The 24,520-nt window shown below is 42.3% G+C and overlaps 2 protein-coding genes across 2 annotated transcripts in view; one reads left to right on the top strand and one right to left on the bottom strand.

Annotated features, from left to right (window-relative positions):
- The window catches only part of LOC119653623 (phosphoenolpyruvate carboxykinase [GTP]-like), a 109,029-nt gene that overhangs the window by 48,295 nt on the left and 36,214 nt on the right, over positions 1-24,520 (top strand). The window lies entirely within an intron of this gene.
- LOC119656168 (poly(A) polymerase gamma-like) lies at positions 724-11,554 on the bottom strand. Its single transcript, XM_038062514.1, has 2 exons — positions 11,524-11,554; positions 724-1,904 (listed from the first exon to the last, which is right to left on the bottom strand). The coding sequence occupies exons 1-2, from the start codon at positions 11,552-11,554 to the stop codon at positions 724-726; spliced, it is 1,212 nt and encodes a 403-aa protein (XP_037918442.1).

Here is a 24,520-nt window from a genome sequence, read left to right as displayed (position 1 = left end):
TGATATCGAATGGTCTTGAAAGTGATCCTGCTTCGTTTATCTGGCCTCGCACATTGGTCAAGGTCAGCCTAGTCAGTCTTATCAATTTCGTCGGGATATCGAATTCTCTCATGGCCGTGTATAGTTTTACCTCGACTATGCTATCATAGGCGGCTTTAAAGTCGATGAAAGGATGGTTCAAGTGATGTCCGTATTCCAACAGTTTTTCCATCGCTTGCCGCAGCAGAAAATCTAATCTGCCCTACCCAACTTACAAGACCAGTTGGTACAATATATCCCGTTTTTAGGCGCGGAAGACTCGCCTTCATCCTCTCCGTCCGCAGCTTTTGGGTAAGAAAGAGCTCGCAGGGGTCACCACGTGGAGGTGGAGATAAGGTTTGGTAGTAGAGCTGTTGGTGCTGGTTCAACAGGCGTTTCCCAGGTTTTATGCTCCCTCGTGGATACCCATCCACGTTTCGCCCTGGGACCTATACTACCCTTTGAACGCTAAGAAGTGAATACTAATCATATATATATTTGTGCATGCAGAACCGGCAGTGGCTACGGCCTACGAAATGTATCTGTAATAAAAAAGGTCTTCAATTCCTTAGGTAGCCAGCTAATAATCAGGGACAAATTACAGGACTCTTAAATGATGAGACAAAATGAATTACATTGAAGGAAAAATTTATTTACAAAGAAAACATTCAATACAAATAAGTCTAAGCTCTTAACCTAAATCTATTAATTTATGCAAGTAATCCCAGCGGTACGACTCTTTTTCGACAGTTGGGTAGATATTTCGTTGGACTTTCGTTTCAAAGGCACTGTCTGTTGCTCTGTACTTTGCCTCTCACGTTTCAATATTTCAGGATCCAGATATTGATTCAATTCTTTCCGTTTCACATACCGAGCTTCAATTGTCATTCCCATTTTTATCATTTTCTCAGCTTGTGAGTGAACTTGCTGAACAAATCCTTGAATGCTGTCTGATAAGTTCACGGTCGAAGTCCCAACGGCTGCAATTCCAAGTCCAATAAACCACATTGAACAAAAAGATGTCATAGAATTACCTTTATGTCGGTACATATCGAAACATTTTGGATGAACATGGGCCAAAGATACTTGGGGGCTACGATCTAGGTTGCCCACTAATAAGCGCACTTTCGCTTCAACGAATCCACACCATTTTAAATGGTCTTCCGCTGTACTTGAGTTTGCTAACAACATAATGAAATGCCGATACTTATAAAAGAACCGGGGAGGCTCTAACAATTGGTCCCATGTCGCTTTCTCTTGCATTATCTTCAATGATATCCTCTTGCCCCGTTCAAGCTCGTCCACAATAACCTTTCTGGTAGATTCGGTGACGTTAAACGTAGAATTCTGCTGTGGATATGATGGTGTTATAATTGGCATCAGGTGAGAACGGTCAGACAAATTTATCCGAGGATCCCAGACCGGATGACCCAAATCTGCGTCGTCTACTGGTGTGAGCAACACCGGCAGCGGCCACTTCCACATGGAAAAAATCAGAAAGAATTTTTGTATAATGGTGGCAGGTGCAGCGTTTGGATATAATTGACAAACTCGAGCCACTAACATAGCCCACGTCACTCCTCCAAAATAGCCAACGGAATTTGAATAAATTCCACGATTTTTAGCCCAAAGTTTTACCGCTCTTAGTGTCGAGCGAAATGTATCTACGTTAGGAACTAGCTTCAGTATCTTCTCCGTAACGCGCCGACCATTCAAACTTCGCAACGATTTCGGATCCAGATACCGCAACAACTTGTCGTTTTGCAAATTAATATCATCGGGAATGGTTTCGAGGTCTAAACGTGAGAACAACAAATCGACTTCCACGCCTTCGAAATTCATCTTAATTATAATTTTTAATTTTGCCAAAGGTTTGTCAAAGGTAGCTTATATCAGCGAACTAATCTCTTTAAAGATATGGATGTATCTGCTCTATTTGGGATTTCCAAGCTATTTATATCATCCTGGAAGGTTCCTTAATTACCTTCCAATTACCGTAATTATACTATCCCAGCATCAAAAGCCATTAAGCTAACAATTCTCAAAATCTTATTGGTAAATTTAAATTAATTAACAACTAATTACTCTATATTATTGAAAATCCTGGACTAATCCTTTTTAATGAATTCCAGTTTCTGTTCATAATGAGAATAGAATGGCTGGGCCAATTTAACTAAACGATGCCAAGAAACAAATATGCAATGGTGTTTTTTTTGTTTCTGCAACCTGCCAATTTCCACATTATCTTATAACTTACACCTTGACGAGGATTCTGCTCAAATAAGCTGAACCTATTTCTCCAATGGAGAAGCAAAATATAGTTACTATGGAGAAAACAACCCCAGTGTACAAATACAACGAGAACGTTCAATATAAAGTGTACACAGTATGTGTGGAGAGAAGCAACCCCACGTCATACATAGACAAAATTAATGGTCAAGACAGAATTGAGGCTTTCAACCCCTCAATTTCCACAAACTTACGAGGCGTCTTAATTTCAATGACCAAGTAATTATGGTCAAGGAAGATGGGCCTACGAGGATAAAAGTTTGCTGTAAGCCAACGTCCTGTGCAAACAACCTGGCATCCGACAATCGCTTGAGCACATTAGGGCTAAAAGCATACATTTCCTTGAGAGAAACCGACAACCGCAGTTGGGACTCTGAAAATGACCAGAATCGTAGATCCTAGACTTTCTAAGCTCAAGCTACAACAACCCAATTCCAAACAATTTGACATCCCACTTACTGTCACCATCACTTCAACAAAATTTTACTCCTGATGAATTCGTTCTGGTCCTTAACAAACGGAAAAAGAACTCCGCACCGGGTAACGACCAAATTACGTACACGTACATCCAGTAGCTAAACCCGTCTGCCAAATCTGCTCTGTTAACCTTCATTAATGAAACTTGGCTAAATCTCAACCCTCCACAGGATTAGTCTGTTATTAAGATAGTGCCCATACCCAAAATAAACAAAGACTTGAACTTAATGTTCATTCAAGAGCACAAAATTCTCCCTCCCAACAGCCATGCCTATAAGAGCGGATTATCCACTGTGACATGTCTAAACGACATCCTTCTCGCAATCTCTATAGCCAAAGCAAACAAACTTAAGGCACAAGCGGTAGTTCTCGATGTATCGAAACCATAGATCTAAAAACCCTTGAATGTAAAATGATCTCACATAAAATACCAGCAGAAATCATTATCTAGCTAACAGGAAATTAATCCTATGTGATGCGAATGTGGAAATTAGCAATGGTATACCCCAAGAATGTGTCTCGAGCTCTACACTATTCAACGTTTATACTGGCCTCACTCCATAACCCAGTCGACCCCAACATAGAAGTCTACCAATACGTTCACAGCCAGCAGTGGCGTTCTCACTCAAAGTGTGACCACTCCACTGCCGTCTTGGAGCTTACGAGTTGCAGCTGTGGTCACTTTCTACATATATGTTCCCATGTAATATTACGTACAGTACATTGGCTTGGAATAATCAGAACTTGAATTTTGTGTTAAGGTGCTTCGATTTATAGATTTGAGTCAAAGGAGTGAAGGTTGACCCAGCGCTGTGAATGCTTTGGGTAACGTCAAAAACAAGACAAGTTCATTGACGTTCCCGATCTTCTACTCATTAATGTAGATAGAAAGCGCGCGATAGTTAGTTAGACTCAGAGCCTTCGGTTTGCTGGTGTTTATCTTCCAGTCTGACCCTGCTTGCTTCTTTCTTAAAACCCATAACCAATTGACCAAAAAGTCTGTGATTCACTGAGAGTCATGAGCGTAACTTCTTAAATGTCATGGTCCATGTCCTCCGAACAAGACAGTATGAAGAATGTCACCGATAAAAAGAAGTAATAGTATCGGCGACTGAATGCAACCTTGTGCGAATCCTTCGTTGCACTTCAAATTCCTCAAAAATATTATATTTACATTTACATTTGGGGTCCCTTGCCGCTTTCATAGCTAATAATTTATCTCAAATACCTTCCATTCGTAGAGTATTCAAGACGTACTCCTTGACTATGTTTTCGAAAACCTGTTTAAATCAATAAAGAGTACCTGAAGTGGAGACCTGAACTCCGCTCACTGTTTTAAACTGATCCGGAGTGTGTTGATGTGGTCAATGTAGAACGGAAACCATGTTCGTTTATCAGGCGTTGGCGGTTCGTTGAGATGCGCTTCAGCTGCCCATACGACTTTTTGAGATGCACGGATTGCTCAACTGTTCTGCGTCAGGTCCTCTTGGGATGACCCACCTGTTCGGCTATTTTGGTAGAGTGGATTCCACTCCCCCACGTCCTTTGGACAAGGCAGCATGAAGAATGTAACCGGTAGCAAGATGCAGCACGTAACAGTTTCCGCTATCATATGTCGCTCTGATAATTGCTTAATTTCCCCGGAATGTCCTTGCCGCGTGGAGTACTCAAGATATACCCTATCGTTCTTGAAAGCTTTCTCGAAATCGATGTAGAGCCAGATCTGTGCGGTAACCAGCCTGCTCGCGAGATGTTCTTTGATATGTTTAAGGATTATTTTAACTATAATCTTTGCGACAGTGGAGAGCACGCAGGTAAACCTCTAATTGCTCTCTCAAAATCGGTGCCCTTCTTTGAATTAATGGGCAGGTCTCGGATTTTCAAGATTTTCGTACGAGTGGAAGTAAAAGATCTGCAGTGACTGCAGGGGCCATGTCAAGCTCGACGCTTTTACTTCGTTTAGGTGCATTGATAGTCGGGATGTGATCTCTTATGTTAAGAAGAATAGCTAGTATCCGCATGTTACGGAGGCTAGTCATCTCATCCATAAGATGCGGAACTTCACCGGTTGTGATATGGTTACAAACGGTGTTGAAGTATTCCTTCGATCTCTTTAGCTATTCCTCATGGTGGATGAGAAGTCGACCGTTAACGTCCTTCACAGGACCATCGGCAGGTTTGCGACCACCTGTAAGTTCATTCGTGATGAGGTATATACTTCTAAAATTATTTCGTTCCGCGGCATCTTCGGCTTCTCTGACCAGCGCAATAAAAAATTTCCCATTGTCAAGGTGTGCACTGCGTTGAACTTCCCGGGATTTCACTCAGTATCGGAGTTCAGGTACCCACCCCTGCCATCATTGGAAGCAGTCAATATTCCCTTCCATTAATTGATCCACTGTGACGATTCTGCAGCCAACCATAGCCCTTTCAAGACGTTGCCGGCGACCTACGTAGCATCCGAGAAAAGAGCATTCTTGATGGCAGTGAAACGCTTACGGATATTCTCAGGCGGATCACTCAGTGTATCTGTCCTCCCGTCGGCAAGATAGCTCTGTCACTGCCGAGCGACTGCTGGATCATACAAGCGGTCGATTTTGAACTTTGGGGGTTGCAGCTTCCCAACCTTGCGTGAAGTGGCGGACGCAACACGCAAACGAACATAAGCGACCATGAGATGGTGATTCCCTTCGAGGGAACACGACTCCTAAATCTACTGATCACAAAGTGGTCAATCTAATTACTCGAACGGTGTCGGTAAGTTGAAACCCAACTGACCTTATGGTAAGCTCTGTCTTGTGAACAATCTGCCACCAATTACGACGCGGTTAAAGCTGCATAAATTCACAGGACCATGCTTCCTCATCACATGTTCGAGCAAGGTATCAGGTTTCGTAATTGCTCGTAGAAAGCATTCTTCACCATTATATTTGAAAACTCCACTAGTGGTACAGTGCTATGGAATAATTGTGAAGTCTGTCAGAAACAGATTCCTCGGTGAAGAGAGCGTACCTTGCGATAACCTTCGGAAACAATCCGACATCGGATTCGCGCCTGCTATCACTTGGTCTTCCAGATTGATTGCCAAGATTATTGATTTTTGTTTCGAGGAGCAATCCGCGTCCGCATGCTACCGTGATTTTATTTATAAAAGGTGGACCTCACCAGGGCCTTGTGCGGTTGAGAACCGTGGTGAAATGCTCCATCCACCTCTTAAGCTGCTCTCCGTTGCGGATGAGGAGTCGACCGTTAATGCCCATGACCGGACTATAAAAAGACTTGCGACAAGCGGCCACTTGTAAGTTCTTTCGTGATGTGGTATACGCCAGTGAGTCATTGTTATTTATGTCAGCTTTTGTCTCCTGATCAACGCAATAACAAATTTCCTTTTTCACCGCGCACGCTACGCTGCAGTTTTTTATAGGGTTTCTAACGTATTATGTCCGCCCTACTAATAGCGGCAACAAGAGCCCTTGATTCCTTATGCTAGTTGATCCGCTTCAAATCCCAGTGGATCTTATGGCATCCCCTCAGGACGTGGTTAGGAACAGCATTAACAGAACATGTTGGGTGACTTTGGGTGCTTTGTTGTTTTTGTTTTTTGGTTGTTTGAGTTGGTTCAAATCTACCCTCTAAAAACTGGACGCTTTATAACCTGTCTGGATCATCCTCATCCATACGGATTAAATGACCCGCCCACCGTAACCTATTGAGCCGGATTTTATCCACAACCGGATGGTCATGGTATCGCTCATAGATTTCGTCATTGTGTAGGCTACGGAATCGTCCATCCTCATGTAGGGGGCCAAAAATTCTTCGGAGGATTCTTCTCTCGAACGCGGCCAAGAGTTCGCAATTTTGCTTGCTAAGAAGCTAAGTTTTCGAGGAGTACATGAGGACTGGCAAGATCATAGTCTTATACAGTAAGAGCTTTGACCCTATGGGGAGACGTTTCGAGCGGAACAGTCTTTGTAAGCTGAAATAGGCCCTGTTGGCTGACAACAACCGTGCGCGGATTTCATCATCGTAGTTGTTATCGGTTGTGATTTTCGACCCTAGATAGGAGAAATTGTCAACGGTCTCAAAGTTGTATTCTTCTATCTTCTTCGTGTTTGACCAGTGCGGTTTGATGTTGTTGGTTGATTCGTCTTCGGTGCTGACGTTGCCACCATATATTTTGTCTTGCCTTCATTGATGTGCAGCCCAAGATCTCGCGCCAATCGCCGCCTGCTCGATCTGGATGAAGGCAGTTTGTACGTCTCGGGTGGTTCTTCCCATGATGTCGATATCGTCAGCATAGGCCAGTAGTTGGGTGGACTTGAAGAGGATCGTACCTCTTGCATTCACCTCAGCATCACGGATCACTTTCTCTAGGGCCAGATTAAAGAGGACGCATGATAGCGCATCCCTTTGTCGTAGACCGTTGTTGATGTCGAATGGTCTTGAGAGTGATCCTGCTGCTTATCTGGCCTCGCACATTGGTCAGGGTCAGCCTAGTCAGTCTTATTAATTTCGTCGGGACACCGAATTCTCTCATGGCTGTGTATAGTTTTACCCTGGCTACGCTATCATAGGCGACTTTAAAGTCGATGAACAGATAGTGCAACTGTTGTCCATATTCCAACAGTTTTTCCATCGCTTGCCGCACAGAGAAAATCTGATCTGTTGCTGATTTGCCTGGAGTGAAGCCTCTTTGGTATGGGCCAATGTTCTGAGCGTATGGGGCTATCCGGCCTAGCGAGTTAGTGGAGAATATCTTATAGATGGTACTCAACAACGTGATACCTCTATAATTGCTGTACTGTGTGATATCTCCCATTTTATGTATGAGACAGATAATGTCTCGTTGCCAATCGTTAGGCATTGATTCGCTGTCCCACACTTTGAGCACAAGTTGATGAACCACTTGGTGTAACTGATCGCCTCCATATTTAACCAATTCGGCTGTAATTCCATCGGCTCCAGGCGACTTATGATTTCTTAGCCGATGAATTGGACGGACTGTTTCTCCTAAACTTGGTGGTGGCAGTATATGTCCGTCGTCTTCAGTTGGCGGGACTTCCAACTCGCCGATGTTCTGGTTGTTCAGTAGTTTATCAAAGTACTCAACCCATCGCTCCAATATGCCCATTCTGTCGGAAATCAGATTTCCCTCTCTGTCTCGGCAGGATGAGCATCGAGGTGTATAAGGCTTCATCCTGCTGACTTGTTGGAAAAACTTGCGCGCCTGGTGCGGTTGCTCCCTGTACTTTTCTAGTTCACAGACTTGTTGATTCTCCCAGGCTTCCTTTTTCCGTCTGTGAAGTCGTTTCTCTGCTCGGCGGAGTTCGTGATAAGACTGTACGCGTGCCAGCGTTCTTTGAGAATGCAACTTTATTCGGTATGCGGCATTCTTCTGTTCCGATGCTAGCTTACATTCGTCGTCAAACCATCCGTTTCGACTCCTTTTGCGGCTGGGGCCAAGCATGTTTGTGGCCGTATCAATGATAACGTTCTTCAGGTGATTGTGAAGATCATTTGTTAATGCTTCATCTCCAGGTCCTCTGTTGACTGCGGTTATTGCGGCATCCATTTCCCTCTTATAGGTGTCGCCGAGGGTTGTGTTGTGGATGGCTTCAGTATTCACTCTCCCCTGATTGTCAGAGGAGATTCTAGGTGGTATTGTTATTCGAGCTCGGAGCACCATGCCAACGAGATAGTGATCCGAGTCAATATTGATATAGGTGGCGGCGTTCGATCAACAGGTGGTCAATTTGGTTGAAAGTGGTCCCGTTTGAAGAGGCCCACGTATGTTTGTGGACCGCTTTCCGCGCAAACCAGGTACTTCCAACAACCATTTCGTGTGACCCCGCTAATTGAATAATCCGCAGTCCGTTATCATTTGTTTTTTCGTGTAAGCTATGGGAGCCAACGTATGGCCTGAATACGGGCTCCTTCCCTACTTGGGTGTTAAAATCTGATTTTAATATCATATCTGGGACAGGCTTCGAGGGTTCGTTCTACTGTCTCGTAGAAGGTATCCTTCTCCGACTCTGCAGTCTCCTCTATAGGGGCGTGATCGTTAATGAGGCTTATATTTCTAAAGTTGCCTCGCAAGCGGAGAGTGCATAGCCGTTCGTTTATGCTTTGAAAGCCGATAACAGCAGGTTTCATTTTTTGGCTGACTAAGAAAGCTACTCCGAGCACGTGGTTTACTGGATGACCGCTATATTATATGGTGTAGCGGTTCTTCTTCAGGAAACCGGTCCCTGTCCATCGCATCTCTTGTAACGCTGTTACATCAGCCCTATATTGGGTCATATTGTCAGCCCTGCCCAACCCCCAACCTGGAGGACCAGTTGGTACAGTTTGTCTCGTTTTTAGGCACGGGAGACTCGCCTTCATCCTTCTCCGTCTGCAGCTTTTCGTTAAAAAAGAGCTCCCAGGGGTCACCACGTGGAGGCGGAGATAGGGTTTGGTAGTCGAGCTGTTGGTGTTGGTTCAGCAGGCATTTCTCAGGTTTTATGCTCCATCGTGGGTACCAATCCACGGTTCGCCCTGGTACCTATACTACCCTTTGACCACCCCTTACTGGTAACATACCTTGGATTTTCAAATGCGCGGTTCCGTCTGGGATACTGACAAATAATTAGGCGCTGACTCATCTCTGCCCTGGGATAGTACTAGCCGAAGTATTCTTCTTACAGTGCAGTTCATTAGTAAATTAGCATATTTTCGATCTTTACTGGAAAGCCCTCTTTAGGTGGAAAAGGAAAGGAGGTCACGCCCTCTATCAATCTTTAGAAGAGTTGACAGTATCTATGCTTTGAAACGTACAAAAAAAAAACCAAAGGTCGGAATTTATAGGTTAGAAAAAATACTCGTAGTGAATGAGAGCCTGAGTCAAATCAGGGTAATAATCTCTGGCGAGCGCAATGCTGACCACATTGCCTCCTACATGGTACTGTAATCCTGTAGTGTACCGTTACAGTCTTGAATGAAGTGCTCCAAAACACTTCGAAAACCTGATCCAACTGGATTGTTGCGTCAGCGATTATTATTATTAATCAACAAAGCTACATCTTTAAATCCTAGCCTACCCAGGATTATAAACGAGTGTTCGCAGTAGTGCGCTTATAGTGACGATTTTTAAAGGTACGCATGGAGATAAAAGTCAAACCTCCATTTTTTGAAAGACTGTTCATTTATTAGTTGATTTCAACCTTACCAAGCTAAGTGGCAGTCCCCCGGCTAAGTGCCTATTACACACGTGCTGATGGCGCAATGGTTGATTTAGTTGGTCATCTTCTCTCGATTTCGTTGCCCCGGGTTCGAATCCGGGTCGTCATGGATGTTTGTGTTCGTTTTTGTGTTCCTCTCACCGCTTATGATTTGCTCAGTATTAAGTGTGTTGATAATAAAAATGAAGCACAGTTTCATTGAGGACAAAATTGGGCAAATGAAGTGCAATATAGCAATAGCGAAGAGACTCTAAGGATGCCCTCTATTTCACAAAGGAATGAGCCAGATATATACAAGTTCCAAAAATTCTTAATGCCTAGCGCTGAGATATTAACTCCGTGAGATGTTTCTTAGGTGCAAATTCTGATGATTCAACAATTTGCGGACAGGATTCGATGTGGAGTTGTATCTTCTTCTAAGACAGATACCCAGAGAGAGTAGGAGATAAGTTAGGAGTTTTGATTGACCTTTACATATAATCTTTTTTATGGTTTTAACTTTAGCAATTATAGTTCGTAGTGGTTCAGTTAGTGCTATTATAATGGCCTCTGTATTATAATACTATATACTCTAACTATAATTATCATACTAAATTTTGACTATTCTTTTTCTTTCTGTTTACGATAAACAATTTTTTCGGTGAGTTTACTGGCTGGTGCTGCTGAGATCATCACTTTTTTGTGTACTACTGATCCGTGTTGAAAGTTAAGGCGTGTGTAAGCAATAAATTTGATTATTTTATTTTTGTGATGATTAGAAACGTGTATTGTTACGATAAGGGAAAACATGAAGTTATCTGTCGCGCACGTTTCTGCATTATTTCAAAAATTGTAAATTGGAACCAAATTTCGTCAGATTTGCATTTATTATTTATATTTATGAACCGCATTATACAATTCTATTCTACATAAGATTATTCATAGAAGTTGAAGTTTATCCTATACTTCAGAAGGAAGAGTTCTCGTTCTATCACCCAAAAACGGGCAGCTAACCTTGTAACTGGTTTCCATGGAAATATATCCTGATTGCAATAGTAGTCACTGAAGACTAAGAATCTCAAAACTAGTTTAGGTTTCTCTTCTCTAAGTTTCAAGTTGGTTTTAAATTTTCCAAAAGATTACATGCTCGGGGAGTCGTTTAACACCGTGGTAAAAATAGTTTTTATGAGAGCCTCCTCATCTTATGGGAAGCTATGCAGCATAATAACTTTCCCTTGATCCCACGTTGGGCGCCATTTGATGAATGTTAAGATAGAGATGGCCTGAGCCACCATTTGACGTGGCTTTGGCCTATCGTAAGGGAAAAATAACCTAGAGCCTGGCTAGAATTCATATATTTTTCAATTTTTGTATGAGAGTGTAAAGGATTAGACGTAGCAAGAACTGTACCCACATTAGTTAGCATACCGGCATGTAAGTAGGTATAGCCCTCCTTGCGTGTCTTGTAAAAGTCAACATAAAAGGTCCCTCGACCATTGCCACATGTCATCTGTGGTCATCTCCACCTTCAAATAATTACCTTTACCATCCCCTAAGTCATGAAGTTGCATCTTTTTCTCTCAGAGTTACTTGAGGCAGTTCATTTTGAAACCCCGGTTCGTTGAACCTACCGTACAGATACTTATATGTATTCTCTTGAATATTATTGGCAGTTATCTCTTTAAGTTTCAAGTAAAGCGACTGAAAGCAAGAGCACGCTGGCCGTTCGACTGCAATTTTATCATTCCATCAGTGCTTCCGTTAGGTACATTGTGGGGCTCACTGACTGCTGACATTCATTGAGAAATCAGAGTGACTTGTTCTGTGGCCAGGAAGTTAAAATGAGAGTCCCTAAAAATGAGTCTCACTCGAAAGCTTCAGTCGTTCAGTTGGATGACCTTTAAATTGCGTATAAATTGAATAGTGGCTAATGGACTTTTTGTGTTCAATAACATTTCAAACGATTCTACCCGCTTATGCAGCACTCAAATGGATAAGGTTTACTACAGTCTCTTGGCCTCTATTTTGGTAGTTGGACTTATTTCCAGCATACGTGAATGCTACGTTTAATTGCAAGAATCTACCATGAAGGTCCCATCCACTAACATTTGCACCTTTGTGGTTCTATTTGGGAACCAATACATTAAGATCTCTGACTACAATTCATGAATTGTGGCCTCTCGCGTGTGGTGCATGAGTTTTTTCCTCTCCTCATAATATACCAATACGAGCCACCTTTCAGAACTAAAAAGTCCAGAGATCACACTCCTATAAGTGTGTCTGGCTCCTCTAGTCTTTGACCCGTATAACACTAACCATTTGGGGAGAATTCACAAGAGTAAATCCTGCGCTTGCACTTATTTTGTTGATTTGTTTTATTTTAGCTGCAATTTGTGCTGAAGGCTGCCTCGAGCTACTGTTTTCAATTCGCTGATGATCCGCATGCTGATAGGATTTTCTGATTTACATCTTTTAGGCTTAAACCTATTCTTTGATGGTAGTGGACCATCTTAGCCTTTTCGTAGAGCTTGAGGAAAACTTGGCAGCCTTTCGTCCCCACTTAACACTGGATTACTTATTTGCTTTGGTCTTAAAAGAGTAATATCCGAAAGGATTGCCCATTACTCAATAGTTGGATGCTACTTCCTTTCTTAACTTGCCCTAAGATTTGGCATTTTTAAGGTTTTGTGTAAAACAAAAAAAAATGGTTTACTCTCTATTTGTCTGTCTGTCTGTCGATCTTTTATATGAAGGTGGAAATCACAGAAAGACACTTCAAGCAGCTTCTCTATGAGCGAAAACCGTTATTAAAACTTCCAGCAGTCATCACGTCTTGTCCGGAATTGTGTCAGAGCTGGTAGTTACTTTTGCCATGCCTTTGCTGTTTGTCACTTTTGTTCGGTTCTTATCCAGCCGTCCTTTAGTGCTTGATTGCTTGTTCAGGACGAGTTTCCCTCCTTTCCTCGTACAGTTTGATGGTTTAACGTGAGTATCCAACGTAACGTCGTGGCCGAAGCCACTTCAGATGAGCCTCCGTGTAGACTTCTGATCGTCTAAACAGGTTTTGAAGCATTTGCCTTCTGCATCACGATCAGCAAGTCAATGCGAATACAGCGTTTCCAGATACCACCTCGTGGATGTTCTCTTCGGCCACTTAGTTTTGATTCGAACGACAGGGTTGCTGCCACGTCTGCCTCGTTGCCGCCTTAGAGCACTTGCTTTCCTAGTATAGATAGTGCTCCTCATTACCATACCAGGGTCCATGGAGACCACTCCTATAATAACACACGTTGCCACGTTTGAGGTTATCCTGAAGGCAATGCGCACTCTTAGTGTCACTAAGCGGTAGATCCTGTTTACCCTCTCCCGATTGTTTTAACACGTTAAGGCTTTCTCCCGCTTTCTCACATTCACAGTCTAAATGTCTCTTGAAATTAACATTCGCGTAAAGGTACTTAATAGCCTCAAAGCCGATTAATGGTGAGACTATCAATAAAATGTCCGGCTGACTCGAGCGGCTAGAGCGTTGGGCTGTCGTAGCGGAAGGTCGCGGTTTAAATTCCACTCGTGGCAGAAGGATGAGTAATCGTGACTGGATGTCAAAGGAACTTCGTATTTTGTTGCATTAGTTGAAGTGCAACCACCTCCAACCACATTTCTATAGCGCTGATAGCCTTATTAATCATACACTTCAACATTTGTACTTTCCTGAAAAAGGAGTAAGGAGACATCGAAATACGGTATTTGTTTATAAAACAATTTTCAGAAAAAAAAGTAAGAACCTTCTTCTTTAATTTCGGCTATTAAAGTACCGCCCACCAAACCGTTTCAAAATAACAGACTTGATGAGCAAATTGTGTCTCTTGTAGGCCTTCCATATATATATCAGATCTCTCCCTATCATATGATATATGATAGGGAGAGATCTGATATAAATGAAATTGCGGTGAGTGGCCAGTGACGGCCAAGAGGGAAGAGCTATTCCAACAACCTGAACGAAATGGCGAAATTGACCACAAAGGTCCACCCGCAAATTTTGAAGCTCCATCGAAGTGCTGCGTTGACACGTGCTTGCACGCCTCTGGGCTCTGGGCTCCCTCACGTGCCATTTTTACAAAAATGCACTTGTCCTTTCTGGTGCGGGAGTCCGCACCGGATCCCGAAAAATATTTAGCATGGTGATTCGCGTGCACCTAACGAAATGAACAACACGCGAGCTAAAGCTGGAAATGAAATACAAAAACAAAACGTTGGACCGAGCGCGTGGAATCGAAAGAATGGTCCACGACTGATCACATCCCCGACCGATGTTTCCCCTGCCTCAGTTGTTTTGTAAGATGCAACCTCTGAGGTACCTGCCCTTCCTTGATATCTTCAGGCCAATATATCTCGAGTTCATTTGAATTTTTTTTCTGTTTTTTTATATATATGAAAACGGAGAGGATCAGTACAAGCAAACTATTAAAGAAATTTAAACTAAGAAGAAAAATAAAGGAATAAAGAATAACTTGGACTAATGAAAACAAGAAAAAAATAGAAATAGAAAAATAAAGGAATAAGAAAATAAAAATAAAACTGAAAAAAAGATAAAAATTAAAACTGGGACAAATTAAGAAAAACTCTAATTCATAACCAAAAATCAAGGATCTCTTCCCCTTGAGAGCTCTCAAAAGATCGGTTCACACCAGAATAAGTTATTTTATTCTGTTAATTAAAAAATCAACGTTTTATGAATTCAACTTATAGATGAAAACAAACAAAACTTAACTAGATATTCATCTTTCTTTTTGAAATGGTGTTTCCAATCTCTCCAGTAGCTTTTCGCACTCCACTCATTTGCAATGGGGCACACACACCGGGTAAAAAATTATCCTGATTTTAAGGCATAGATTCCTTAAGCTTCAGGTTAAAATCTTCCTTTTTGCTGCCGCTTACTTTTTACTTGTTCACTTGGATAAATTCACTAATGTTTGGTAATTTTCATTTTTATTTTGAAAGGGACGAACCGCGCAACAAAAATTAAATCTTACGCCCCAGAAATTTTCACGCACCTTATCCTCCACGCGTCTGCTTTTCCTTCCTTAATATTTAAATCGAAATTAAACTCACCATCCGAACTCGACAATTTCTGATTTTCCCAAGCTACCAAACCGTCTCACTCCGTTCAAGACAACGTAGCAGCCCTTTTCGCAACCGATCTTCCCCCCAAGGATCTCTTGACCAAGGATGATTACTATCACAAATAATATAATTCTCTACCACGATGTGTATATTCTTTCTTAAAAAAATCCTTTGTTTTCAGCTCCTTTGATTTAATTAGCATATTTACTTTAAATTAAGGGAGTTAAGTTAATTTCACTATGTTTCCTACACTACACGATTCACTTTGTTATTTAATTTATTTCACATCCGTTCAAATTCTTGCTCAAACATCCACAACCCTCCACAATCTTTTTTTACGAAGACCAACAACGATCTATCTCGCCTCCCGCCTATCAGCTGTCTCACCGATCAGCCGGTCCCCGGTTCCATGAAATTTTGATTCCATGCACGCTGGCCTTCAACTTAAAATTCAAGCGGCTCAACGGAAGCAAAAATCAACATTTTTGCATGACCAAATGCATGCATATTCGTTCTAGCCCAGGTAAACCGATGCACCTATGTGCACTCAACAACACGTAACGGGGGCTAGCTAAAGTACCAAGAGAGAGAAAAGTCAACGTACATTTTCCCAGGTCAATGCTCAATGAAAATCAAGAATTAGTAAATGTAAATTGAAATTTGTTCGAATGAAATGAAATTTTTAAACTTAGGGTAAAGCGACCAGTTGTTAGGTTTTTTTTAAAAAAGTAATTAAAATTAAAAGGAAGGATAGGTATTATGCAATTGAGAGGGGTAATTGGAAAGTTAAGGAGTGTTATAATGAAAAAAACAAAAACAAACTAATACAAGACAGATTACTTATTATTAAATGTACCCGCTCCTCTTAGGTGAAACCTACGAAAGGCGAACGACATGCCGACCATATTGCAAAGCCACGGAGACTACAGCATCTTTCCTATCGTGTCTATAGAGCAAGTTAGGAAGTATGATAACGAAATTAGTCTCCTCTGCTGAACGGGGAGACCTCTTGCTATCAAGTATGCTTTACTCTGTACTTTACTCTGTACGCCATTTTCCCCTCTGGTTTGTTGGTAGAGTCTTCTTGCTCAAAAGCATGCAGCCCCCAATTTCAGAATTTTAACCGCCTATTAGTGAGAACTTGACGCCTCCACATGGCTGTGCCTTTTGTTTTCGTTTAACATTTTGCTACCGTTTTTGAAGTCGGGCTTTCAAAGCCGTGACCCGCTAATAACATTTTTACGAACCAATCATCTCAGAGGTTTCCACAGACCCAGCCGGATTTCACAGTCTCTGCGGGAACGCTAACTGCCGCATGGTTCGGTTTTGATCTTGAGGAAAACTGCTTGGTTGCTGGTGGGAATGTAGTCTTTACTAACAAACCCGACAATTCTCTTTGGTAATACTATTTGAATACTAATATGACAGATCGACAACTGAATTCGAACTGGTCCCTCCTAAAGTGGTTGCATTTCTTGTATGTAGAAGCACTAGAACTAGCTTGGCGAATACCTTGCGCAAAACATGGCCCACACGGTTTGTAATTCGACTGTCCCAATGCACTGTCCAGATTATGACATGCTTTTGGGATTTTGATTTTTCGCCTACGAATCCAAGATACTTAGCATTTTCTCATATTGTGCCATCATCCGTTTGGTGGAACATAACAGCTGTAAATGTATCTGCTATCTGAGTCGGCAAGCCACCAAATCTATCTGCATTTTACCAGTTGTTTGAATGCTGCCTCTATCAGTAAATTGGTGGCTGCTGTTTGTAGGCCTCGGAACGCTTTATTGTGTCGTTTGGCACATTTTGCGTCCTCCTTAGTCGTAACTAATTTTGGGAACATCAGATTTCTAGGATCTGATTTGATTTGCAGGAGGATATCGGCGCGTTGCATATCACTTTTTTTGGAGATGATATTTGAGGCCATATTCTTCTTTTGCATGTCGTGCTTTACTTTGCCCTACACTTGGTCGGAGTTGTCTCCGTGGTTCTTGTTTGGCGTTTTACATAGTTTGCATTCATTCAAGCCAGTGACGTTGCCTTAGCGACTTATGGTTCTGTTCGGCCCTCCCGTCTGTGATGAGAGAAAACTTACCAGAAAATATGCATGGTTTGAAATTATACCAACTTACACCCTCTATTTGACCATTGTGTCTTCTTTGTATAACGAGCACATATTCCGGATAAAACACAAAGTTGGATCATTCTCCTTCGGTAGATGTCTTCTCTGATTGTGGGCGTTTCCATCAGAGCCCTGAAAGAATCCTTTACTGATTTTGCTTCATGTTGATCTAGAGCTATTTTTTCCATTCCCGGTGACGTTTTTGTACGGAAATCCCTGCTCGGTTCGCATCAAACAAAGATGTTTTTATCTTTTTCGACCAGCCTGTGTGGAACCTGAAAGTTTATTGAATAAATTTAAATGATTTAAAGTGATGTGAGATTCCACTATACTGTTAAAAATACTTCACTTGGTCTATTGGGTACCGCGTAACTCTCAAGAATATCTCAAGAGGCAGCTGCGAATATCGTGAATCTAATCACCAAGAATAATACCTATAATATCTAAAACCGAAAACAAATTCTTTACCGCAACTCCACACATACTAAACACAACAAATTACCCACATTGGGCGCCAAAGTAAATATGCGCACAAACGTTTAATTTTCCAAATTCAAATGCCACAAAATCTTACACCAGAACCAGATAATCTTCAGTCTTTATCTATTACTAGGAATAGCTTTCAAATTGATCATATGGATAACGTGAAATTTACTTTAAGGGAGTTTCTCTAACCCCTTCGGTAAGATGAAGTGCATTTTTGGGTGTGAGTAAATTTTTTGGTGCACAATTCTCCCAGCGCTCCCGGCGAAGTCTTAGCAGATGCAAATTATTATAAAGACTGCTCTCCAATGCAGAAAATGTTTTGCTGATATCATAATTCACTTTTAGCATGTCAACTAAAAGCGATGATCAAACGTGTTCACTGCGTTCTTGAACTCAGCAATTCACACGCATTGGTTTTCTCAAAAAAATCCCACAGTACGTTCTCCTCCTTTATCAACTCGCTTATCATGCCATGACCTCGAGAAATCGAACCGGATGGACTACTATCAACGCCAGTAATCTAGCCTCAGAGTGTCGCACTAAAAATCAAAACAGAGAGAAACGAGCCCCGGGTACCCACGGCAACAACTTTCAGACGTCAGAAGTTGCGTGTGCCAGAGATTTTCCTGATTTTCGGTCAAACCAGTCGCATCACGCCATCAGCTGTTTCTAGCACAGTGGAAAGTTCCGCCATCGAACAATCTCGGCACCACGCTTGTGTGACACAAAAAGCTGGTTCGCTGGGGGGCTCGTCTCGCTGGCTCGAGATACAATTGGTGGAGCTCACCCAAACAAATGCCAGCGAGTGCGCCTTACGCTCCACGCATTTGCTTGCATGGTAATTCCCAGGGGGGTTGATGAAGAAATGGCGCCCGCGTGTCGCGACTTGGACCCAAGCTGAACATCGCGGATGGCAGCATAGGTGTTTGCTTTAAACTTTTTAATTGTTTGCCATGTTTTCCGGCGAAGTTTTCAGATAAGAAGGTGGAGCGGATAATTTAGAGACCAAACTCAGTTCACTTTGAACCTGTTCAAACCGCTTCTGGCCGTTGTCTGCGGATACAATGGATTCCATTGAGGATGACCCGAACATTCACTGTTCATGCGAGCTCACTGAAAATTGATAATGACGTGATCGATATCAAGGTGATCCGGAAAATTGTGGCGTGGTGTTATGATTGTAGCTTTGTTTGGATGGGTATACATTAATTTGGTCAGCATTATTTTTAAAAATAAAATGAGTTGGACATGTCACATGGAACAATTTATTACATAAATACGAATATTTGAGTTTTTACAAGTATATTTTCATCGTCATTTATGACATTGGAATGAATCCAAGCCACAAAAATGGTTTTTAGAATGCGCAATTAAATTCTTCTAATTAATATGGGAGATCGTATTTTTTTCGGGGGCCTCCAGTACTCATGAAATTTGATACGCCTGTCAAAGAAATTCGCTGAGGGTGTAGTGAAGAGTCAACCCAAGGATATGGTTGATGATGAAATCTTATGGGCATGGCTTGAGGTCGAGGTGAAACCGCAGATGAAAAAGAACGTTCTAAGAAATGAGGAGTGACTAGAGGATTTGCCTAATGTGGGCGGAATTGGTTTGATGATAGTGGTTTAAAGACTTTCTTGGGGTCATGCAGAAGGGTTATGCTTTGACAGGTATCCTAAGAATGGTCCTTTGGGAACTGGTAGCTATGCTGAAGCGAGGTTGTTGAGGCGACTCTAATCGGTAGCTTAAAGTTTCTGCTGGGGTCCAAAGTAGGAAAATAACTGTTTGAAAGTGGAAGGGACCCAGTGGAAATAATATGTGCATAGCAGAAACCACCAGAGCCACTGATGAAATGCATTGAGGGCCACTATCGTGGCTGATTGAGTAGTTTCTTTCTGGAAAGTGAATGCTACGCGTAATGAAATAAAAAGATGATTTTTTGCAATTTGTAATTTTTTATTCAGATTTTAATAAAAATGTATCCTCATCTTGGTCATCAAAGATTGCTCAGGGACCTGGTGTACCTCTTCTAGCTGTCGCTATCCGTCTTATCCGTGAATTCCGTGAGAGGCAGCCAGAGCATCCCAGCCAAAAGTAACGTTTACGGGATATGCATACTGTGCCTTGATGATTCTAAAACTTTTGATCTGAGAGGCTGATTTAATTAGTGGCCTCAAAGTAGCAATGGGGACAAGAGTGCCATACCTCAGTTGGCCACAAGCTGTAGTAATCCTGAACGAAGGTAGGAAGGAGGGTTTTATTTTTATCCTCTAATCACCATCTGGTTGCCTTACAGCTGTATTCAAAAGTAGGGCCTTTACTACTGTTCCCGATAACTTTAACTTTTTATCTTTCGAACCAGGCTCTAGAAAAAAATATTCGTGGCCTTGGTAAATTGGATCAGGTTATTGTTGACTTACTGTCAAGATTTTGATTGTAATAAAACCCAAAAGAGATTCTTAAATGGTTTTAGTTTTCGGGAAGTAGATAGTTATGCTAAGTTTGATTAATTTTGTGCTTCTAAGTAAAGCAGTTCAGATGACATACGTGGTCTAATCAGCTACTTTATTAATGTTTTCGCCAAATTGATTTCGGAAAGTTGTCGATTTCCTAACATGCAGGGTTGGGCCTAATTTCTTTGAGATGACGTGAAAGGCGACTTTTATCGTTGAGTACATTTGAACAATAATTAGACCGGTCTTTTGAGACAGCGGTAATTAATTTAATGTCGTCCACTTGTAGCCTATTTAGATAAACTAGAAAGGATTTTTTCAAGTTCGACTTGACATTGTGGGTCTGCTGCGGCTATTTGGTATAGCGATATATTCAAGAGGTATATCTTTGATTCACAGGATTCAGGTACTTTGTTAGAGATTGGCCACAAATTTTGAGATTTGGGAAAATTTTTCAGTAGGGGATACTCTACATGGAGAAGCCGTTAGTATCGGTTTGTTGTTAGAGAATTTTGCTAATATCGTTGTGAAAGGTGGGGAAAGTTTGCATGAGTCTAAGTCCTTTCTTTCTTTTGAGTCGGTATCCTTGCAGATAGTTACGCTTCTATGGGTTCAATATGATTACCTGTCCATTGGACTTAATCCCACGGTCTTCTTAAGACACCACAATCAGAGCCCTGCTGAGACAAGCACAACGGTACCAGTTATACCAGTTATGAGTGCGCGGCTCAGTTTAGTCATACTGGATGAACGGATGCAAGACCTACCTAAATCTCTACCGAACTTTGGAGTACGGCACCCGTGTTGAACCGCAACACCACGTTTGAGGCCTGAAGGTCTCTTGTTCATTTGAACGTAACCAACAACTTGCATGAAGCTCGCACAAGGTTGCCAACCGCAAACAACCCAGCTAAATTCACATGCTCCAGGATTCCTTCTGAAACATGGGAAATCGGGTGCTTTCCCAGTTCCCATGCTGGTAATGTTTCGTGACCGCAGCCACTTCAGATGAGTCCCCGTGCAGACTCGGGTCTGATCTCCCTAATTAGCTTATGAAGCATTCGTTTACTGCATCACGGCCAGTAAATCAATCCGAATACAGATTTTCCCGGTGCCACCATGAGGAGGTTCTCCACAGCCACTTCGTTTTGGTTTGGCCAACATGGTTTCCGCCCTGTCTTCCTCGCCGCCACCTTGAGCACCCCTTGCAGATAATGCTAATTGTCGACTGTGAAACTAGAGTATTTTATTTCGAGTTGATTAACAGCTATGTTTACTGATAATCGACATGATAATGTGTTCGTGACTTGTGGGATTTCCATTGCACAGCTACTTGTTCAAAGAAAAAGCAAGACTTTTCTAGCAAGACCTGGCAACCATTGTTGCAGGATGCATGCTATTACATTAATTATAGAGGTTGCGCTGGGATGAAATTCAGATGTCGCAGCCAGAAGGACTGTCTGCTTGCCAGGTGGCTTCTAGGCCGGCCAACTGATTCTGATTGATTAAAAGAATGTCAGAACCTGTCATTGTTACTGTACAGCTCGGCGTATCGACATTTGGTGAAAGGTATGAAAGTGTTGAGAGACGTGTGGGAGCATCAATGTGTACGTCACGCGTAGCTATACATACGAAGACTGCTAGATCCGCTTTCTGGGTTGTGCGGGAGGGCTTCGTGCCAATGCGAAGAATAAATGGACCACAATTCGCGCTATCCGAAGCTAAGAAGAGAAGCTGGCAGCAACACATGTTGCTGGGAACAGGCAATGAGCCGAACTGGTCCTTGTCACCATAAGAATATGGTTGAGAAGCTCCGCAGCTAAAAAATCACTGATGAAATCAATAAAATTCCTGGTCGATTACATATATCGCCGATTCGTTGCGGTGGTGGGAGACTGGACATTATTAGTCGCTAAGGGCTTCATCTCTGAGAGTCTGTCCAATATGTGCACAGTTTAATCGTTAACGACAGCGTTGAGCTGACGCTGTTCATCATCGCCGCTAGAATATGCGTTGCGTTTAAGAGGAATCACCTTTGTACGCGTCGCCATAAAGTCACCAGAAACTTAACCAGGATCCTGGATATGAGCATAGTACAAGCTGGTAAACAAGAGTCCGAAGAATTGCTTAATGCCGTGACGCGGTCAGAACCAATGCATGATTATGGTGGAATGTGCAGTCAATTGATGTTTTCCAACCTCTTGCGAAAAACAAACTATGTTGGAGTCGTAATGTAACTTGTCATAATGTAAGATTGAATAATGATTTTGTCCTGAACAGGATTACCTTGTTTAGTTCGAGACGACGTCAAAAATGGGAGACCCACTTGGAAAAGGAGCCCGTCAAGGGCAAGATTCCATCGTGAGCTAAGTACCGACGTGAGAGATTGGTTGCTAGCTAGCTTCGTAATCGAGGCAGGATCGCAAGAGGTTACCTACACCACCGAACTCCTATCGAATTTCCACTTCTGCAGACGGAAATATCCTACTGAAAGGATGCGGTTGACGTTACGAGCCATTTGTGTCGCTTACTACTCGAATCGAGAACTAGTACGGCTGCTGCCCGGCTGAGATCTGCTATGCGTACCATGATGTAAAGAGCACACGAACTGCGCAGAATGGACTCTGGAAGTCATCTCACAGGCAATGGTAGCCAGTTGGTTGGTGCCACCAACTTTTACTGAAACATTTTCTTTGATGATCGCAGATCGTGCAACCCAAAATTACCTGAATCGCAAGGCTTATAAATTATTTTAAGACTATTTGTCCAAGAACCACAAAACCCAATTAAGGTGCTGATATATATTCCAAGAAAAACAGCGATACTTGCGGGTGCTCCGTTCGCTGTAATTGTCGCTGCTAAGTGTAAATTTGTGTCCGGATGGCTCAAGTGGTTAGAGCGCTGGGCTGTTGTAGCGGAAGGTCGCGGTTCAAATCTCACTGGTAGCAGTGGAATTTTTATCGTGATTTGACGTCGGTTACCAGTCGACTCAGCTGCGAATGAGTACCTGAGTCGAATCAGGGTAAAAATCTCGGGCGAGCAGAATGCTGACCACATTGCCTCCTACAGTGAACTGTAGTGTACTGTTACGGTCTTGAATGAAGTGCTCTAATACACTTCAAGGCCCTGATCCAATATGGATTGTTGCGCCAGCGATTATTATTATTATTATTATTAAGTGTAAATTTCAAATTCATTGAGTGGAGAGACCTGCTAGTCATTCCGAATGAGAGAGCAAAAGATGCTGCTTCAGCGTCTACCGTATCCATATCGACGACAAAGCTCATTTGCGATCCAGAAACACGGAGTGCTTGAACTAGAGAAAAATCTGTGGATGAAAATCGTGCTGGTTTCCAGAAATCGCCAATCAACTCAATTTTGTATAAAACTCTATTGCTGGGCCCCAGTAAAACTCTGATTTCTAAGGAATCCCTCCCCTTTCTTGACAGGCTTGGCTTGAACCAAATATCGATGGTCACGCTTGTCAACAGTGTAGACTTGCACTGCCGTTACAATGATTACTTAGTAGCCAGTCAGTAAGAAATCCGAAAATTCATCTTACAGTGGCATGTCCTAGCTCTGGCAAGACTCGCGGAAGGGCTCCGCTGCGGAGGGAGTAGGCGGGTTTCCTCAACAAAAGCTGTTATTGTACCGGGGGCAAGATGCAACTGAATACCATATAATATTGTTTCCTACAGTGCTGGGACCTTGGTGGACACTTTTTAGACGGATGGCTCGATTTAAGGTAGTTGAAACATAGGTTCAAACTTCCTAGAGCCCCAAACCTTTGAGTCGCAGTTATTTGCTCCAGCCGTTGACAACGACTTATTTGAGAAGGATTCCGGCCAAAAGCGCAGAGAACGCTGCCGTTGAACTCTGACAAAAGTACTTTTGCCACTACAATGGATACATCTAAAGTATTCCGGTGGTTAATGGGATAATAACGTCTTGAGCGAATCCTCCTTTACTTGTGCATTTACAAGGCACAGCAACTCTTCCGATTCAGCCAGAAAAAACTCCCTGACAATTTTTGCTTTTTTTTTTATCCGTACGCCATATAAAAACTCATAGGACTGAAGAGACGAGGACAGAACTATTTCGAAAACCTGAAAAAAATTATGAAGTACCTAAATGGAACTGTACTGAAGCATCTTGACAACATTTCTTAGAGCCTTTTGGTGCTGACATAGGATTCCGATGGGGAAGAGGTAAAAACATGGATAAACGAAAAATTCTGCAAGGACTTCAGTTTTGCTGACAGTATTAAGAAAGGTCTCAATGATTTGGGGAGCTATTGGAATTCGCGTATTGAATTTCAATACCACCAAAAACTCCTTGGGCCGCACTCT

The sequence above is a fragment of the Hermetia illucens genome, chromosome 4, assembly GCF_905115235.1.
Source record: "Hermetia illucens chromosome 4, iHerIll2.2.curated.20191125, whole genome shotgun sequence".
Taxonomy (NCBI): domain Eukaryota; kingdom Metazoa; phylum Arthropoda; class Insecta; order Diptera; family Stratiomyidae; genus Hermetia; species Hermetia illucens.
This window is presented reverse-complemented; position numbering and strand designations above follow the sequence as displayed.